Source organism: Cajanus cajan, chromosome 7 (genome assembly GCF_000230855.2).
Source record: "Cajanus cajan strain Asha chromosome 7, NIPB_CcT2T_4, whole genome shotgun sequence".
In the NCBI taxonomy this organism is placed as follows: domain Eukaryota; kingdom Viridiplantae; phylum Streptophyta; class Magnoliopsida; order Fabales; family Fabaceae; genus Cajanus; species Cajanus cajan.
The window spans coordinates 50,827,674-50,844,944 of NC_138523.1; the positions used below are offsets into that span (position 1 = coordinate 50,827,674).

Consider the following 17,271-nt stretch of genomic DNA (forward strand, 5'->3'; position numbering starts at 1 on the left):
TACAAAACTTATACTTAGGGACGGATCTAGGTTGTCCATAGTGGGGGCACTTGTCTCTCTTCCATTTGATACATGCATATTTTCTTTATTTAAAAAAATTATATTTAAAAAATAAAAAGTATATTTAAAAAAAATTATATTTAAAAAATAAAAAGTATATTTTAATACACACTGCTAACTTATAAATGTTTGTAATTCAAATAAATAAATAAATATATATATATATATATATATATATATATATATGACATTAATTTCCTGTTCCACTAGATTCTTTTTTATTTATAAAATTAAAATAGGTTCGCCTAATCGATTGATATTTTTTTCATCGATAATAACGAAGATATATATAATGAAAAATGTGCAAAATTTTGTGTAATTACTATTGTTACAAAATATTTCTTTTATCTTATAATAAATCACATTTTAAGTTATTTTACATAAAAAAATTAATTAATGGATGAAAAAAGAATAATAATTTTATGAAATTAACCTCACGATAAATCTTATTTCATAAAAATAATACAACAGAAATATACTTTTTACATAATATTATTAGGAGTATAAATAGATGAGAAATAATTAATTATATATTAAAAAATTAATATAAAACTTATTTTGAAACTTATTTTTTGTTCTAATATAATTCTTATTATGAGATGAATGAAGTATATGAATTTTGTTAAATGTATTAAACATAATAGTTAAATATATTTAATACACTTTATTAAGTATTTTAAAACATTTAAAAATGAATATTATTATATATTAATATAATAAATACTTTTTTTACGTTTATTTTTCAACTAATATCCTTAAACATTTGTTGATCTGATTCCACAGAACATTGCAGCAAACAAATCCCAAGTTAAGAATAATAGTCAAATAAATTTTCCTCAATGTGACAACTTCAAGATTGTAATCTCTGGTCTTGCATCTAGAATCATGATTCACTTTTATTGTGACTAAATACTACTGCTGTTGAGTTCAAGTAAAAGACTCAAATCCCTGAAGCATGTGAGTTTGAATTTAATTTAAGATTTATATGCATAGAAAAATATGCTATTAACTATTAATTATTAAGTGTTTTCATTTAAATAACTTGTCATCAAGCAATTAGAAGATACTACTCTTGAGGGGGGAAAAATCTTATTGCCATATAAAAATATAAAGGTGGCGTACGCACGTAATACAAAACCAGTAAAACTAAAGGCTCTTCATCACTTCGTATCAACAAACAGCTGTATCCAACCACTCAAAGGAAAAGTTAACATTAAATTTCCAAAATAATAAGACCTAACGATGTCTGTAGTAGCACGTGGAAAGCATTCAACTTTTAGTATATCATAAAGTTAGGGTCTTAGTTACACACTTACAATGTGTTCGGAAACGCTTTTGGATTTTGACGTCAAATTTTAGAAGCCACTACCTTTAGCTTCTCCATCTTTCAGCCATTGGATGTGAATGTGATAATTTTTTTTTTACATGTTTGATTCAGCACCCATGAATCACATTTAATCCGGAATCACAACAAAATTGATATAAAAACAACTAATTATTACTTCTATTCACATTCAACCAATACTGAAGTGAATCCAAAATGCTTTTCATTGTCAATTTATTTCCAAACACGACCTTAAGGACAAAAATCCTTGAATAAACAAGTAAATTCCGCTGTTCATATAGCTTAAATTGACATATTACCAAACATGATGCAGCAGCAATATCAGCCGAGACATTTATTCACTTAAAATACCTTTAAAATACATATGAAACACCCAACAATTTAAGGGTGCATTACATGTGCCTCCCTAAATATATATTCAAATCAAAATAATTGGAGAGAAAGAAAAATCCCTGCATAATCCTCACAACCACATCTCAAGAGGCCAAAGATCGTGAAATACTGGGGGTCAGTTCATTAAGAATTGCTACTTATTTCTTTTCTGGTGCAGGTGCTCATGTCATGCCAGGTTGAGATCCAGGCAAAACATTACCACAGTACTTATGAGGTTCCAGATAGGTCCGAACACCTTGTTGAAATGCAAGGTATAAGTCATCTTCAGCTAGGTAGCACAAATTCGACATGGGATATGGATAAATAAGACGCGTCACATATAAGGGGAAATGGCAAATTTTAAATCATATAGGACACAACACGATTATAAAATAACAAATAAAATTAATATAACGATGATATATAAAATAAAAATCTCAAATCACAAGGGAGAATTGTGTTTAAAACATGAGCATAAGTCACATTATAATCATGATTCAAAAAAAAAACAAAATTATTTAACTATTGTAATATTCAAATTAGTATTGGTACAAAGGTTAAAAGAAGGTATAAAAATAGTAAAATTACAATCAAAAGAATTTAAGTGTCTATGTAGTATCTGACATGGACATGTATCTAACATAGCTTTGACATGACACGAAGTGTCCATACTTCTTGGATCCTCAGGCAATAATATTCATGTCCTTTGCATAAGGCCAAGGAGGGGGTGCCACGATTTATCAAGTAACGGCCACTTTTGAATTATTTATAACTGAGAAGAGTGTTTAATTTTCAATGGACTATACTAGATGATTTTGTTTTACAACCCAATGTAAAACTGAATAATAACCAACCTGATAATGTCTACTGATTTTTCTTATTCCGGGATGTTGAAAAGGATGGTCTCGGATTCTGACTGGATTTTCTTGTTTTGTTGGCATCTGCATTGGAACTTCTAATAATGAAAAGAAAAGTTTCCACAAACATGGCACCAACCAACCCGAGAATTCCTCCAGCAGCATTCTGGAAACAGAGACAAAAAAGGAAGGAAAGGAAATGAAGAGGAGATGAGAGCTCATAACAACTAATTGAGGATAGAACAACGATGAAAAATAGATTTCAGTCAGTACCATGGCAGGGCTGTGATTAAACAACGCTCTAAATGCTGCATATCCGACAAGATAGCCAGTAAACATGGTAACCAGAACATGCAAACCTGAAAAAGTTAAAGGAAAAAATAGAAGAAAAGATCAAATAAAGCTACTTCAGATATATGCAGGAAAGTACAAACATTATATAAATACATGAACTGAAGCACATTTGAAGTTGTTAACCTAAATGATATACAAAAGTTTGACTATAATCTTATATCTGCACAACTTTTCAGTTTTCAACCATCAAAACTCAAGGAATTAATATGAAGGATTTAATTTAAATAAATACACTGACATATCCAATCATAGATTATTATGCATGCTAAAAGAAAGCACTTTTGTAACAAGTACTTAAAAGGTCATATCTAGGGTGATTTCTAATTGGATGACAATGTATAAATCTTTATGTTGACAGTACATAGAAATTGAACTCTAATATGAATATCTTGTGCCTGTATGTATAATAACTTAATAAGTACTGCAGTCTGTAATATGTTATTATACACACAACGTAACTAATAATCCATTCAATCCATCGGTACCACCAATAAACTAGCCCACACAGAAATCAATTCCATTGAGAACAGAAAAACAGGGCAGAGAGATCTCAGTTCCAATGCCAGAAGAATATTTCTTCACATGTAGTTAACAAGCATTAAAAAAGAAAAATCCAGAGCCAACAGCTATGCATGAAGTGTCATACATTCAATGCACGATCATGAAGGATGAAAGTCAATAAAATGTAATATCTCCTTTTTATTTCCCATTGTGCGCTTTTCCTTTTCTAATTTCATACAAACATTGTGTTTTACACTGTAAAGTTATATTGAAAACATCGTAGGAAAAAATAAACACGTTACCATTAATGTACATGAAAGATGCAATGAAACACAATAGTAGACTGCATCCAAATTACATTTTTGCAGTAATACTAATCACTTATTAAATTAAACAAAACTCCAGGCCAAACTGCATTACAACATATGGCATACTCGGTTCAGCAACAAAACCCGGTACTCATATGAGATTGTAAAGAAAAACAAACTAGTCAATCCAGCAAAGGGTGTTCATACTCAATGAACACCAAATCTTCAATAAGGAACAATTGTATGAGTTTAATTTAACACATTGTCAATCAATTAGAAATGATCCTAAATACGACTTTTAAAGTCAACTATTTTACTATACAATGTCTGGTTGACATGTATTGCATTGTAATTAAATTAATATGATACATGAATAGACATGGTAAACTAGAGTCCAGCATAGTTGTAGGAGATTGAAGGGAAGAAGGATTTACCAAACCCTAATTGATCCTTGTAAGAAGAGAATGGCTCCTGGACATCCTTAGGCGGTGTGATATCCTTGACAAGCTCTTGATACGCTTTCCTCTCGGCTAAATCTTCCAACTTTTTGAGCCTGGCTTTCAATTCTTCACTCTTCACAAGTCACAACATAACAGAAATAGTTATTTATCAAGAGTAGTAACATAAAATTGAATGGATAAAGAAATTGCAGGGAATTGAAGTGACCTTCTCTCTGGGCTTAGGGCTGGAAAAGATGAAACGGGTGCCCGAGAAGAGTCGGGTCAAATCGGGTCTGGTGGATGGATGAGAGGCAGTCCAGAGAGCACGAAGCGGTGCGTAGGGTAACTCCGATTGGAGGAGGAGATCGGAGGATGTTTGCCGGAGCTCGTCGGAGAGAGTGGCGTCTTTCGACGCTCCGGAGAGGAAAAACCGAATGGATTCGGTGCTCGATATAACTAACCCGACCCGCTTTGAGTTTTCGCTACTCATTCTGCTCTGCTACTATCTTCCACACCGCACCACCCTTCACCGCATAATACCTATGATACTCTTTAAAAAACTTAAATCAGTCCTAGTTAAAAAATTAGTTACCAGTAAATTTTACCAATAGTTTTACATTTTTTTTCAGCAGTTGTTTTAAATTTATATTTATATATAAGATATATATCATACTAATATTATACAATAAATTGGATTGTATAATTACATATAAAAATATCAAATTGAAATACTTGAATTCCCTTTAATAATAATAAAAAAAACGATTCAATATTTTTCTGTTTTTTTTTTATATCTTATAAAAAGTTAAAAGTCAATGAAATATATTTTCAAAGCTAATTACAAAACTAGGTCCGATTACTTGTGTTTTCGTTTACTAGTTATAATTTTTTTGGTTACAAAACTACTTAGTTGCTTGCAATTTGCTTCTTGTTTACGACAAAAAAATTATTTTTCGTTTTTAAATGCATTTTTTTCTTCTGTTTCTTGTATAAATCCTTAAAAATAGAAAATTGGTTAAAAATAAAGTGACAATTTTATAATTAAAAAATAAAACAGAAAATAAAAAAAAGGCAAGTAAGCAATCCTTAAACTAAAAACAAAATAGTAACTCATAGGATTAGCAACATTCAGATTTCAGAGATTACTTTTTTTTTCTTTTTCTTTTTTTATTACAAGAAATCCATATCTTGAAACGTATACAAGTACTCATGGACTTATTTTTTTCATTTTATTTTTTTTGCGTTTAAGTACTGTTACAAAGAAACTTCCTTAAGAAAATGTTAACTTATGCCGGTTTGTTAAGAAAATGACTCTTGTTACCTTGACATCGTCGCCTTATTCACAGGTAAAGAATATTTCAATGGCTCCTAGTATATATAAACTGTCAAATTCATTACCTAAAATTATATATATTATCACATTAGTCTTTTTTAAAAATTTTGGTGGGTTGACAATTTATAGTCTCATTAATATTGTGCATACTAATTATGCCTATATGGTCAACACAACACTATGTAATGTGTATGCATAACCCCGTATATTTTTATGATAAAAATAATTAAATGATTGCTTTTAATACCTAAACAATTGCTGCAATTCGTGAAAAATGTTTACCTTGAGAGAGTGCTGTATAAAAAAATTAAGAATGACAAGGTCAACGTTTTACCCTGTTTTAAATCTTGAAATGGAAAAAAAATAAAATAAAAATAAAACATAGCATCAGAATTTATGACATTAATGTAACTGCATGCAAATTCCCTGTCAAACCAAGCCAAGCCACAAGCCAAGCCACTATGCTAGATAGATAAACAAGGTATTAGAAAGATAAATTTGCTTCCACAAGTTATTTTCAGTAAAAGCTTGGAATTTGGAACCAACTCTTCTTCATATTTGATCTGAGTTATTGCTCTTGTTCTCGGCAAAACTTTGTTTCCTTTCTGCCTGAAGTGACCGGCATAACGATTCAAGTTTTTCTTTCTGATTTTTAGTTTTCTCCAGTTGTTTCTTCAAGCGCTCACGCTGCTCAGATAGTGAAAAAATAAATTACACATTTGTTGTCAACAATTGCTACTGGTACATGTATATATGTTATAGTGTCTAACACAGTTGAGGCCATTTAATCTCTTTATCTATGTTTCTCTTTCTTAATTCTTATAACATGCTAAAATAGTTAATGGTCAAGAACAGGAAACACAAGCAATATATACCTCATCAACCAACTCTATAAGTGTAATATCAGACTTCTCAGATTTACTCTTCAAGAATTGATTCTCCTTCTTGAGTTCCTTGATTGACTTTGCCATCTGGTTAACCACAATATAGGAAAAAGCAGAGGACTTTAGAAATACATTCATCCAAGACATGATTCAGCAAAAATGACTCGGTCTTGAACAAATAAAAGATGAAAGAGAAATTATTTTTACCTTCTCAATCTCTTGCTTGAATGTTTCAAAAATCTCATTGCTCTTTGACAGCGCTTCCTGAAATTCAATGCATGTTTAAAAACATGCAATCAGATTAGTGTATGAATGGAAAGATCAGCCTAATACCATTCTAAACTAGCCTTGAACGAGAAGCTAAGTCAAAACTCAAAAAAGCAAAACAAGAAACCAAAAGGAAAAACCAAGTTGTAGACACAAGATGTACAAAAAACCAAGTTATCAATGACACGCCAACAAGCAATAGTTGAAGGGGGGTCAAATAAAGATCTGAAAATAGCATGCATGGGAAGATCAGTAGGCTAGGATATGAGATGAACTAGAGAAGGTGGTAGCTAGTTCAGCTGATAGTCCTCAGAAGTGAGTACATCGATCTGGCACAAGTAAGGGTTTTTATGGAAAAGCGGGGCCAGTCGACTGAAAGAAATATATACAGAACTAGTGTAAGACATTAAGGTTTAAATATGTTGTCCTTGTAAATATATACAAGTTTGTTTTTAGTCCATAAAAAAATATTGTCTCCTTTTCGTCCCTCATTTTTTGGAAATGTGTTATTGTGGTCCTTGTCCTTACAAAAGATCTTCTTTTGGTCCCTAGCTTATGAAAATAAGGACCATACCTGACAAATTTCTATAAATAAGAGACTAAAGGGAGACAATTATTTTTAAGGACTAAAAGCAGACTTGTGGATATTTACAGGAACTAAAAACCTTTTTAACTTATATAAGTATATATTAATATCTTGGAAAACAAAACCAAGCACAAATAACTACCGGGATATGAACCCATATCTTAATATTTATTCAATCATAATAAATAAATAAAATGGCATAGAGGATGTGAAACCAAAGTCACCATTAGAGAAAGAGCTTTATGAATCCATCCACAAATTGTTTACCTCAACATCAAAGTGTTACAAATTACAAATATTTGACAAACCAGACCTTTATGCAAACAATGAGCACATTGTAGCAAAACAAAATATAAATTAAAATTGTGACAAATACTAAAAAAAGAATCAAAATAAAACCTGGAATTGTTGGAATTTTTCTCCATCAGTTGTCAGCTGCAATCGTAAATTCTTCTCAGTTGCTAATAACTGAGATACTTGTTCCGCATATATTTTTATCTGTGATTGTTCCTGAACCAATTTTTCCTCATGTTGCTTAATTTTTAAATCAGCAAGCTGTAGTTCCAATGACTTTTGCTTCAACTGCGGAGTCATAATACATAATCATTAAAGTGCCAAAAATTAATAAATACAACTATATCACAAATGTCTACCACAAGAAAACAAAATAGCCATCACCTTCTGTGCGTATTGCTGTTCAGAGAGATCATATTGTTCAGCAAGCTGCTTTAGCTTATTTCTTAACCTGTATCAAAGTTTAAGGCAAATTATTTTATGCTCATCGCAAAACAATTACAGGATCCTTAAATAAACCAACATTGCATACATTACTTATTTAAAAGAAAAAAACAAATGCATAGTGCAGCGCAACACAATAAATGACAAACCAAGAACATAGCCAACTACGGGCGAGGGAAGGGGGGTTGAAGCAGATGCAGACAAAAGAAGTATATATTTACTGTTGAGTATTCTGTGATCATAAAATATTTAATACATAAAATTTTGATACTGTTGATGTCATAAAGCAGTATTCCAGGTTCCAAGATATTAGCATGAAGCTTCTTTTTTTTAGAAGATTTCCCCATGGATTGCAAACAGACAAATAATATGCTTATTTTTCAGCCCTAAATTACATAGAAAAGTTTGCGGTCCCAGGGTTTTCTTTCAAAAAGATGTCAAGGGTACAAGTTCAAATTCCTACGAAAGGTGGAAAGCAAAATTATTTTGTGAATAGCATTCATGAGCTCCAAAGTCAATTTTTGGTGAGAGATCATCTATAGTGATAGACCAAAAATATCAAACCAAACACTAATCAAAATAAAGATTTAGCATAGTAAGGACAAGCCAGTCAACAAATTTTCTTTAAGACTGCCTTATCCAAAGGCAGCAGAAAATAAAATTGAGAAACATCAAGAAGCAAAGCTAAAACACGGATGGGAAAAAGAATGCAATTCCAAACAAATAAAATACTTAATATAATCAGACTTGCATTCAACACTCGAGCATTGCATAGAAATTGCTGACATATAAGACCCAGATAAAATACCATTGGGCAAAATAAAATACACATACGTCTGATTCAGGTCTGAACATGTGTTATATAACTGAAACATTACATATTTGCTGAGACATTATGGGCAAATATAAAAATTTTATTTTCACAACTTGTTAGGGTCTTACATGTCATTCTCCTTTAGCTGAGAAAGGCACTCATCCTTTCGTTCGTCAAGCTTAATACTGACATCCTGTAGCAAAGAGAATAATTGTGAAGAAAATTCGAGCATATAATGTAATCACCAAAATGTGAAGCATCTCAGAACTCAGAATAAAACAAACTTTTCTGAGGTTATAATAAACACTGAACATTCTCCCAACTTGAAGAATAATTGCTGTGTCAAATGATTATTGAGGGAAATACATAACAGATACAGTAATTTCATGGCTGCTTTTAGCACATTTTAGTGAGAAGTAATAAACGATGCTATAACCATGGTTCAGCTAGAAAAGACGTGTCTTCTTGTATCCTGAGATCAAAATAATCAATTTTCCAATCTTTAGGAAGACATTTAGATTAAGGAACAAGAGTCCACTGAATCACTTGCTTTCCATATGACTTTTCTATAGCTTTAGCATTCAATTAATACCGTTGCCATCTGTTGGCCACTGGCATTATTTAGTATGCAAGATTTTTTAACAGTATAGTAAAAGGATTATTAGAGAGAAAAACAGAGGGTACAAAAAAGAAACAGATAAGGTTAAATCCACACTACTGTGCAACCCCCTCTGCATGTCTGTCAAGAGAGACTGATCTAAAGAAAGCATCAGCACGGCACCAAAAGGATTGTGAGGGAAAAAAAACTATTCCAAAGCAAGTCTAAAAATAAGGAAGTGTCCTTCAAAAAAAAAAATTTCATTCTAACCAAAGTTTCAGCCCATTTTGTTGAGTATTAATACATTACAATTAATTAGAAATAACATAACTGTTTCCATAATCACTTATGATAGCATTCCACCCATAGAATTTACATAGTGCGAGTATACCCAAGGCATGCTGATCAGAATATCATACATTCTAGACAAGTCAATGTTCAAACCTTGATTGCATCTTGAAACTTAGCTGACAAGTCCAGCCTTAAGTTTTGCCCCTCAGTTGATACACGTTTGCATTCTTCCTGAAAATAATTAAATGAATCTTAGCCTTTTCATTAACAAAGTCCTAAAGTAAGATGAATCAGAACCCAACCATACTATTCCATAATAGTTTTGTAACAGACCAAAATGTTGAATAAAATAAACTGGAGAAAAAAAATCATACAAAGCCATTTTCTAATTAGATGACAATTTACCAGGATAGAAAATCAAATATTATTAGGGAGAAGAAAGGCGAAACATAACTAGGGCAGGGATTAAATATCCACCAAAACATAAAACAGGTCCAAGATGTAATTTTTTTTTAATAAAAAGTTCATTAAGACAAAGAAGAGATACAAGATGGAATGTGAAAAACTCAATACTGCAACAAGACTGCCAAATCTCTCTGCATATCAGAGACAGCAACTCCCCTGCAACAGCCATAAGCAGCAGAAAAAACAAAGAACTACCCCATAGAGGAGGACACTAAACGCTAAATGGTGACCAAGAACCAAGAGTGAGGATATTGGACTTCTAAATGGGTTTGTCAAGGAACATTTTGAATGCGTAGGAAAGTGAGTTAGAAACTGAAAGGTGGTGCAAGTATGATTATGTGAAAATTTGGGAAATAAATACTTTAGTGGGGGAAATACACACTAAAATAGTTTGGCAGGACAGTATGGCTGCACTCACCTAAACATAAGTATTTTCCTACTTCTTTTCATCATGATCAGTTATTTTTAGTTTGGGTCTTTTAGATTTGCTTTCACATGGCCTTTTTTATGTGCTTATGCTAGTGGACTGTTACTTTTGTGTTAGTAGTTGGTTATAAACTCAACATGAGAAAGGCCTTCCTTTAGTTACCAGCAACACTTTATGGAAGTGCCTCATCAAGGTGTTGGATTAGTAGGATGCCCAGCCTCATGATGAGCTAATTTACTAATTATTTTCAAGCACCAAAACATGGCATCAGAAATATCTGCTTCCCATGTGACTTAATGAAAACTCAAACCCATGACCAGGTTTTCCAACACAAGAGAAATAAAGAATGCATTATGAGCATCAGAATTGGCTTAAATTTGTTTATGTTTCTTATTCAAGGGGATATGTTATCCTCATGCCTAAATTTCACTACTGCTGCTAGTGCTCTCTATAGAACTTTTAATGAAAAAAAAGAAGATAGTTTCAATCCAGGAATTTAACTTCCCAGCAAATTTGGCATAGACCAACAGAACTCCATTGCATGTAAAAAAAAAGACAATCTTTGAGATATTCCACTTCAACATCTACAAATTGTATATTATAAAATCAGTTTCAGAGGTAGCAGTGCAAAATACCATCAGCATTTTATTTTGGCGTTGTAACTCTCTACACAGTGACTCAAGCTTATCTCGGACAGCAAGAGCTGCAAAAAGAAAGGAAACAGTCAATGACCAAGAATTAGCATAAATGTGGTTACAGATTAGATGCTTCCATTTACTTAAGATTCCAAAAAAGTGAACCTAATCCAAACTATCAAACGAAATAGTTGCTAACATGTTTAAAAGGCCATTTTAAAGAAATAACTTGCTGATTAAGAACTCCAATAATTTGATCAGAAACTTCACAAATGCTTTCCAGGGCATATTCAAAACTTCCAAAACCCAACATCAGATATCATGATATATTCATTGAAATATACCTGCATCTCTTTCTCCCAAGACTTGTTGATACTTCAGTGTAAATTCTAAAAGCTCCTTCTCTGATTTAAGAGTACGCTTTGAACTTTTGCGCTTTTCACCAGTTTCCTGATAATTGAGAAGTTCCATCATTCAGTCTCTCCTAATCGTAGTTTCATATAGTGATATGTGACATGACATAAGAAAGAAGGAAAAATAAAACAAATATGCTCATGTCGACCAAAATGAGATAAATTTATATCACTTTTTTTTTTTTAAACTAATAGAGACAATAAAAGGAATGAGGTGAATCAATCACATTAATGACTCTGTTCATTTTAGAATGTGAAGAAAGGGGGTTTGTTTCAAAGGTTCCTGAATGTTAACTAGGCAGAAAATTGATGTGTGCATCACAAGTATATTTGGCTCTCTGTTAAACCAATGATTGCACAAAACTAGCAAAACCAGAACATATGCTTTTGTTCAATGTACTTGCTGAATTCAACATGACCTAAACTGTCTGGAAATTAGCTTGTTTTTGTATGGAACAATTATGGTCCTCCGTCCAAATTTCCTATTCAATAGAATCTAATCTAGTGACTAGCCTCAATTACATCTATATACTCTGGGAGATATTTAACTTACCTCTGTCAAAGATTCTGCTATAAACAAACTAAACATATAAAGACTTATAGAACTGCCCTATTATTCAGATTCCAGAATTCTGATGTTGTTATCGATTCTAAGCTATATTTCATTGACCTAACAATGTTAACCTCCCAAAACACTTGTCTATATGATTCCCACAAAGGTAACCTAACAACTCTATAATCAATCTGATGCAGCCTTATCACTATTCTTGAAGGGGAAAAAGGTACATTAGACCTGTAAACTTACAGCCTAACAATCTACATTGTTCAAACTTCAAAATTTCAAATTATTAACATTTTATTATAAAGCAAAAAAGAATCGCTCTGCTTATTTCCAGTAAACTTTATCCTGTCCAAGTTAGTCTCCTACCAAACCTAATGTCCAAAAAACTAGTTGCAGGTCAAATAATACCTGACAGTTGAACAGTCAAGGATGTGTTTAATCAACTGTTCAAATAAATAGCAGAAATTTAGGAGAGACAGAGGGAACATGCACACACAGATACTGAAAAATATATAGCAGAACAGACATTTATATGAACTGTACTACTAGTGCATGTGGGAATATAGAAATTAACAGAAGTAATTGACTAACTGCTTTTTTGTTTTTTGAAGAATCAACAGTCTCTGATGAACACGCATTTTTTACAGGTGGTGCTTTTGTCTCCAATGCTACAACAGTTGCTGCAACAGCAATCAGCAACAACAACACAATCATGTTAGATACTCAAAGAAAGAAGAACTAAAAGACATCAGTAATTCAACATGGAGATCTAAATGCATGTGTTTTATAGGTTTGCAGACATGTGCAAGCATACAAGGTAATCCACTTATTATTTAAGTTTATGGAATCACTCCAAACATTTAGTATATGACTAGGTATAGTATCAGTAAAAGTTTCCAGCAATGTAAGAGAAATAAGAAATGTTAGTTTAAGAGATCTTGTTCATCGTTCCAACAGAAAAAAAATTTAATTCATGCATTTTCAATTTTCTTTTGGATGAAGAATTTTTAATCCAAGAAAAGGAGTTTGTTGTTTGATAAACAGACTTGTATAATATGGATAATTCAAAAGGAAGAAGAAAAAAAGCCCATTATGCTAAGATCTCACACCAAGCATATGGTCAAAGTACTCCAAATAGTAATAACTTGAGTAGTCTGGTCCCACCCCCTGAGCTAGCTTTTGAGATGAGTTATACCCGGTCTGTTCTCAATTAACATGGTATCAGGTCCTATCCCAATCCAAATATGTTCAGTTGGCCACAGTTCACAGATGTTTAGCCCTGCCAATTTCACACTTCAGATGTCCAATCTTGGGTGTAGGGGATGTTAAGATCCTTCATTAGCTATATGGTCAAAGTACATCTTATAATGGCTTGGGCAATCCGCCTACTTTGATCTTGCTCTTTAGCCTTTGCTTGGATGGTATGATTTGGAGAAGATTGAAATAACAAAGAAGGAATTAAGCAGTAGATAAGTAACTTCCACTGTTTGGATATTGTTGAAATGGAAAAGAAATGGTTATGTTTCTGTGGATCCCACATAAAACCATTTCTTCCTTCTCTGCCGTGAAATGGAGAGGAAAAATATAAATAACCAAAAATTTCCAAATATATCCTCTATTATTTATGTTATGACTCCCAATTCTATTTCAAGCTACCCCCCCACCTTGTTCTTTTGCTTTTTTTTTCTTAAAAACTACGAGGAATAGAACTCTTTTGCTGGACAATAATATAAGGATTGCTGCTTTCATATATACCACAACTCATTTTTGGATAATTACTATGGAAATATAAATATAAAAATATTATTAAGGTTAAATATTTAATATACTTCCTTACGTGAATTAGGACTTGATGACTAGAGACAAGGAAAACTAATTAGATACTCTTATCTAATGAAAATTTCCAAGAATTAAAATATATAAAGAAAAAAAATATATTATGGAGGATAAAATAGTCAATTCAACATCTTTTTTATTTGTTTCCTTTCACTTCTTAATCTAACCAAACAATTGAAAAGAAATTATTTCCTTTCATTCCTTCTTAATTCTATCTATCCAAACAACTTCAAATTTCACTTTAAATTCATTACAATTTCCGTTCTTTCTATTTCTTTCCTCTTTATTTCTTTCCTTCCTATTTCAATTCTTATCCAAACACAGGGTTAGAGTCAATTTAGGCCCAATTTGTTATCAATTTTAATAAGTTCAATATAAACTTTGGGGGCCATAACAATGAGAATATCTTATTCCACATTATATGGATACTGTTTGAGGTTTGAACTGAAATACTAAAGACAGAAGAATTTTTCGAGGTTTATAAGTCACTTACACATACACATACACATACACAACAACACCAATAAGGAAGCCTCCAAATTTAAAGTCGTGTATGTATTGAGCATGGTTAGAAGTGCATTATCAAAATCTATAGGCTTTTTAAAAATCATTATAGACCCAAAGGCTCTTAATTCCTTTAAAAAGAAAATACATGAGGAAAGAGGAAATTTTGTATAATACCATGGTCTTACTGGATAATATTCTAGTCTACTTAGTAAAGCATATATGCTACAGAGAAGCATATATAAATAGTGTCTATAAGTAAATGATGGAGATTGGAGAGTAAACCCAATTGTAAGGAGTCACCGAAAAAGGGAAGAAAAAAAAACTGTCTTAGTCAAGACCAATATATTACTCTTTTAATTTCCATGAAACTAAAAAAAATAACATGTAGTTGCCAGCTACAAAATCTACGAGAAAGGCACTAAGGCTTAGGAGTTAGGATAATTACATTTATCTGAACTTTGGCATTCTTCTTCTTGCTCCTCCTTTACCTCACAGCATGTGGATAGCGGAGACTCGGAAACAGAATTTGCTACAGCAGATGTAATTTGTGCACCTTCTGTCTGCTGCATACAGCTATTAGAGGGAATCTCCCCTGAGCATTCTGAGGCATCAAAAGTATGTGCCTTAGATAATGAAACATGATAAGTTACTAGTTGCTCAATGCTCACTAATCTAGCTTACCATGATTATTTTGAAACTCTTTTTCTCCCAAATCATTTGATAGTTCATTAGAATGACTAAGGTCAGAGGAATCATCATCCTTGTAACTATTCAGGGGCTTCTCCTGTTCAGGAGTTGGAGATACAGGAGCAAGAGGCTCTGTAGTACTCTCAACAAACCCATCCGGTAATGAATCAACTTCAGGAAGCTGATTTGCGTCTGGATTCTGCATTTCCCCTACATCTCAAACACCCATTCTTAAAATTATTTAACTACAATTTAAAGTTCAACTGTTTACAAAACTAAGGGTAGACAAGTAAACCACGGTCATGATGAGTTTTAAAATTTTTACCTACCACCTACAATTACATTGCACAACTGCTTTTGTAATCTTATTATAACAAGAAAATATGATAGCCGGCCAAAACCACCTAAACTAGTTTAAAACTTCATCAAGGATTGACAACATTACTTCAACAAAAATCAAGCATATGGAAAGCCATATCAAATATCAAGTACATTTTCAATAAAATTTAACAAGTACAACAACATCATGAATCACAAATCCAGTCCCTTGATATATCAACAAAAGTAACACCCTAAGGAAACTAACAAAACAAACACAAAAACGTTGTGGAAGAAGCTGTTAAAATAAAATGGGCAGATGAACAATTTCACCCAATTTTTTATTCTTAAATAAAATAATATTTTCCGCTCCGACACCGAATAAAGGACGCTGATCGTTTATACGGAGAAGTTGAAGAATGAAGAAAGTGGAGGAATGCAGTGCGAATAGCTGAGTGGAAGAATGAATGATGCGGGTGATTGAGAATTAGAGTAAAAAAGAAAATTTAAAAGGAAGAAATGGAAAAGGGAAAATCGAAGGGAATACCTAGCAGTTGCAGAATGTATCGATGGAAGAGTCGAGGGAGGAGAAGATCCAACAGTGGGCGTGGTACTGGAACTTGAGCACCTGCTGCTTCGCTCTCTCACACCAAATTTCGCTTTTCTTTCTTCTTTTGTATAAATATAAGCTGGGTATGACTACGCACCAAGTAACTCTCTTTTTTAAATTATTAATAATAATAAGAAATTTTATTTTCTTTAAAATTTTTATGATTGCTTATCTGCCACAGTAATTTTTTTAAGTTAAACTGTTAAATAAATTAATTAATTAAAAATTAAATACTCAATGAATATATGTACAATTCTTGTGCATTTTAATTCCACCACCCGCATGAAAGTTATGAACATTTTGTTGTTAATATTCTTAATGATGTAATTAATATGAATATGATAATTAGTGGCACGGTGTGGGAGTATCTTTATTATTGTAAATATTAGTCTTTTTTCTTTCTTTAACCTCATCGATATACCCACACCAATTTCTTCGTGGGTTGGGCCGAGAATAACTGGGCCTTTTTTCTCTTAATGCAAGACGAGTTGCTATTTGTACCTCCTACATTACTAGCATATCCCCTTTCGTAATATTTTTCCTCAAGTCCAGAGTAAAATGGGTAACAGGGAGCGTATTATTTTCCAAAAACAGAATAATTTGGGAAAAAAAACAGAGAATGTATCTATAACTTTTTTTTTCTTTCTAAAAAGAAAGTATACACAGTCGAGTGTTTTACAATCAACTAAATGATAATTTCATTGTATATTTTTTTTTACTCAAATATTATTATAAATATTTTATTTAAATTTATAAAAAAATTAATAATATATAAATTATATAATAATATTTTTATTTAATAAAATTTAAATTATTTTGAAAATTTGATAACTTATAATTAAAATTATTTAAATAAAAAATTCAATAAAATAAATTAACAAAAAAGATGTTATTTTATAAGAAGGATAAAATTATATTATTTCATTTTAAAAAATAAAGTGTTATCAAATATCATTAAAATGTAAAAATAAAACAAACTCTAATAATATTATTAAGCTTGACAAGATAAAAAAATAAATGACACGTAAAAAAAGAGAGAAAGAAAGAGAGTGAGAGAGATGGA

The 17,271-nt window shown here is 31.8% G+C and overlaps 2 protein-coding genes across 5 annotated transcripts; both read right to left on the minus strand.

The window, feature by feature from the left end:
- Positions 1 to 1,713: 1,713 nt before the first annotated feature.
- On the minus strand, positions 1,714 to 4,782 carry LOC109818606 (ER-based factor for assembly of V-ATPase). 4 transcript variants are annotated; one of them, XM_020384146.3, is made up of 5 exons: positions 4,464 to 4,782; positions 4,232 to 4,370; positions 2,908 to 2,993; positions 2,632 to 2,800; positions 1,714 to 2,033 (listed from the first exon to the last, which is right to left on the minus strand). In XM_020384146.3, exons 1-4 carry the CDS (start codon positions 4,725 to 4,727, stop codon positions 2,642 to 2,644), a joined length of 648 nt encoding a protein of 215 aa, XP_020239735.2. In that variant the 5' UTR covers positions 4,728 to 4,782; the 3' UTR covers positions 1,714 to 2,033; positions 2,632 to 2,641. The 4 variants fall into 4 exon arrangements, with proteins under 4 accessions (XP_020239735.2, XP_020239725.2, XP_020239743.2 ...); XM_020384136.3 differs by having other exon boundaries at positions 1,714 to 2,066; XM_020384154.3 differs by lacking the exon at positions 1,714 to 2,033 and adding an exon at positions 2,274 to 2,549.
- A 1,141-nt stretch (positions 4,783 to 5,923) lies between these two features.
- Positions 5,924 to 16,303, minus strand: LOC109805988 (alpha-taxilin-like protein). Its single transcript, XM_020368310.3, has 13 exons — positions 16,146 to 16,303; positions 15,275 to 15,490; positions 15,039 to 15,194; positions 12,842 to 12,930; positions 11,620 to 11,725; positions 11,276 to 11,343; positions 9,902 to 9,979; positions 8,988 to 9,052; positions 7,986 to 8,052; positions 7,707 to 7,889; positions 6,662 to 6,718; positions 6,446 to 6,541; positions 5,924 to 6,257 (listed from the first exon to the last, which is right to left on the minus strand). The coding sequence occupies exons 2-13, from the start codon at positions 15,483 to 15,485 to the stop codon at positions 6,123 to 6,125; spliced, it is 1,311 nt and encodes a 436-aa protein (XP_020223899.1). The 5' UTR covers positions 15,486 to 15,490; positions 16,146 to 16,303; the 3' UTR covers positions 5,924 to 6,122.
- Between the last annotated feature and the right edge of the window lie 968 nt (positions 16,304 to 17,271).

Bases quoted from the DNA above. Each gene is read 5' to 3' on its own strand.
- LOC109818606 (XM_020384146.3), bottom strand. From the start codon at position 4,727: ATGAGTAGCGAAAACTCAAAGCGGGTCGGGTTAGTTATATCGAGCACC. The intron at 2,994-4,231 runs GTAAATCCTTCT...TAACTTTTTCAG, and splicing joins CAAGGATCAATTAGGGTTTG to GTTTGCATGTTCTGGTTACC. The intron at 2,801-2,907 runs GTACTGACTGAA...CTCTGTTTCCAG, and splicing joins TTAATCACAGCCCTGCCATG to AATGCTGCTGGAGGAATTCT.
- LOC109805988 (XM_020368310.3), bottom strand. From the start codon at position 15,485: ATGCAGAATCCAGACGCAAATCAGCTTCCTGAAGTTGATTCATTACCG. The intron at 6,719-7,706 runs GTTTTATTTTGA...ATTGAATTTCAG, and splicing joins AAAAATTCCAACAATTCCAG to GAAGCGCTGTCAAAGAGCAA. The intron at 6,542-6,661 runs GTAAAAATAATT...GTGGTTAACCAG, and splicing joins TCAAGCAAGAGATTGAGAAG to ATGGCAAAGTCAATCAAGGA.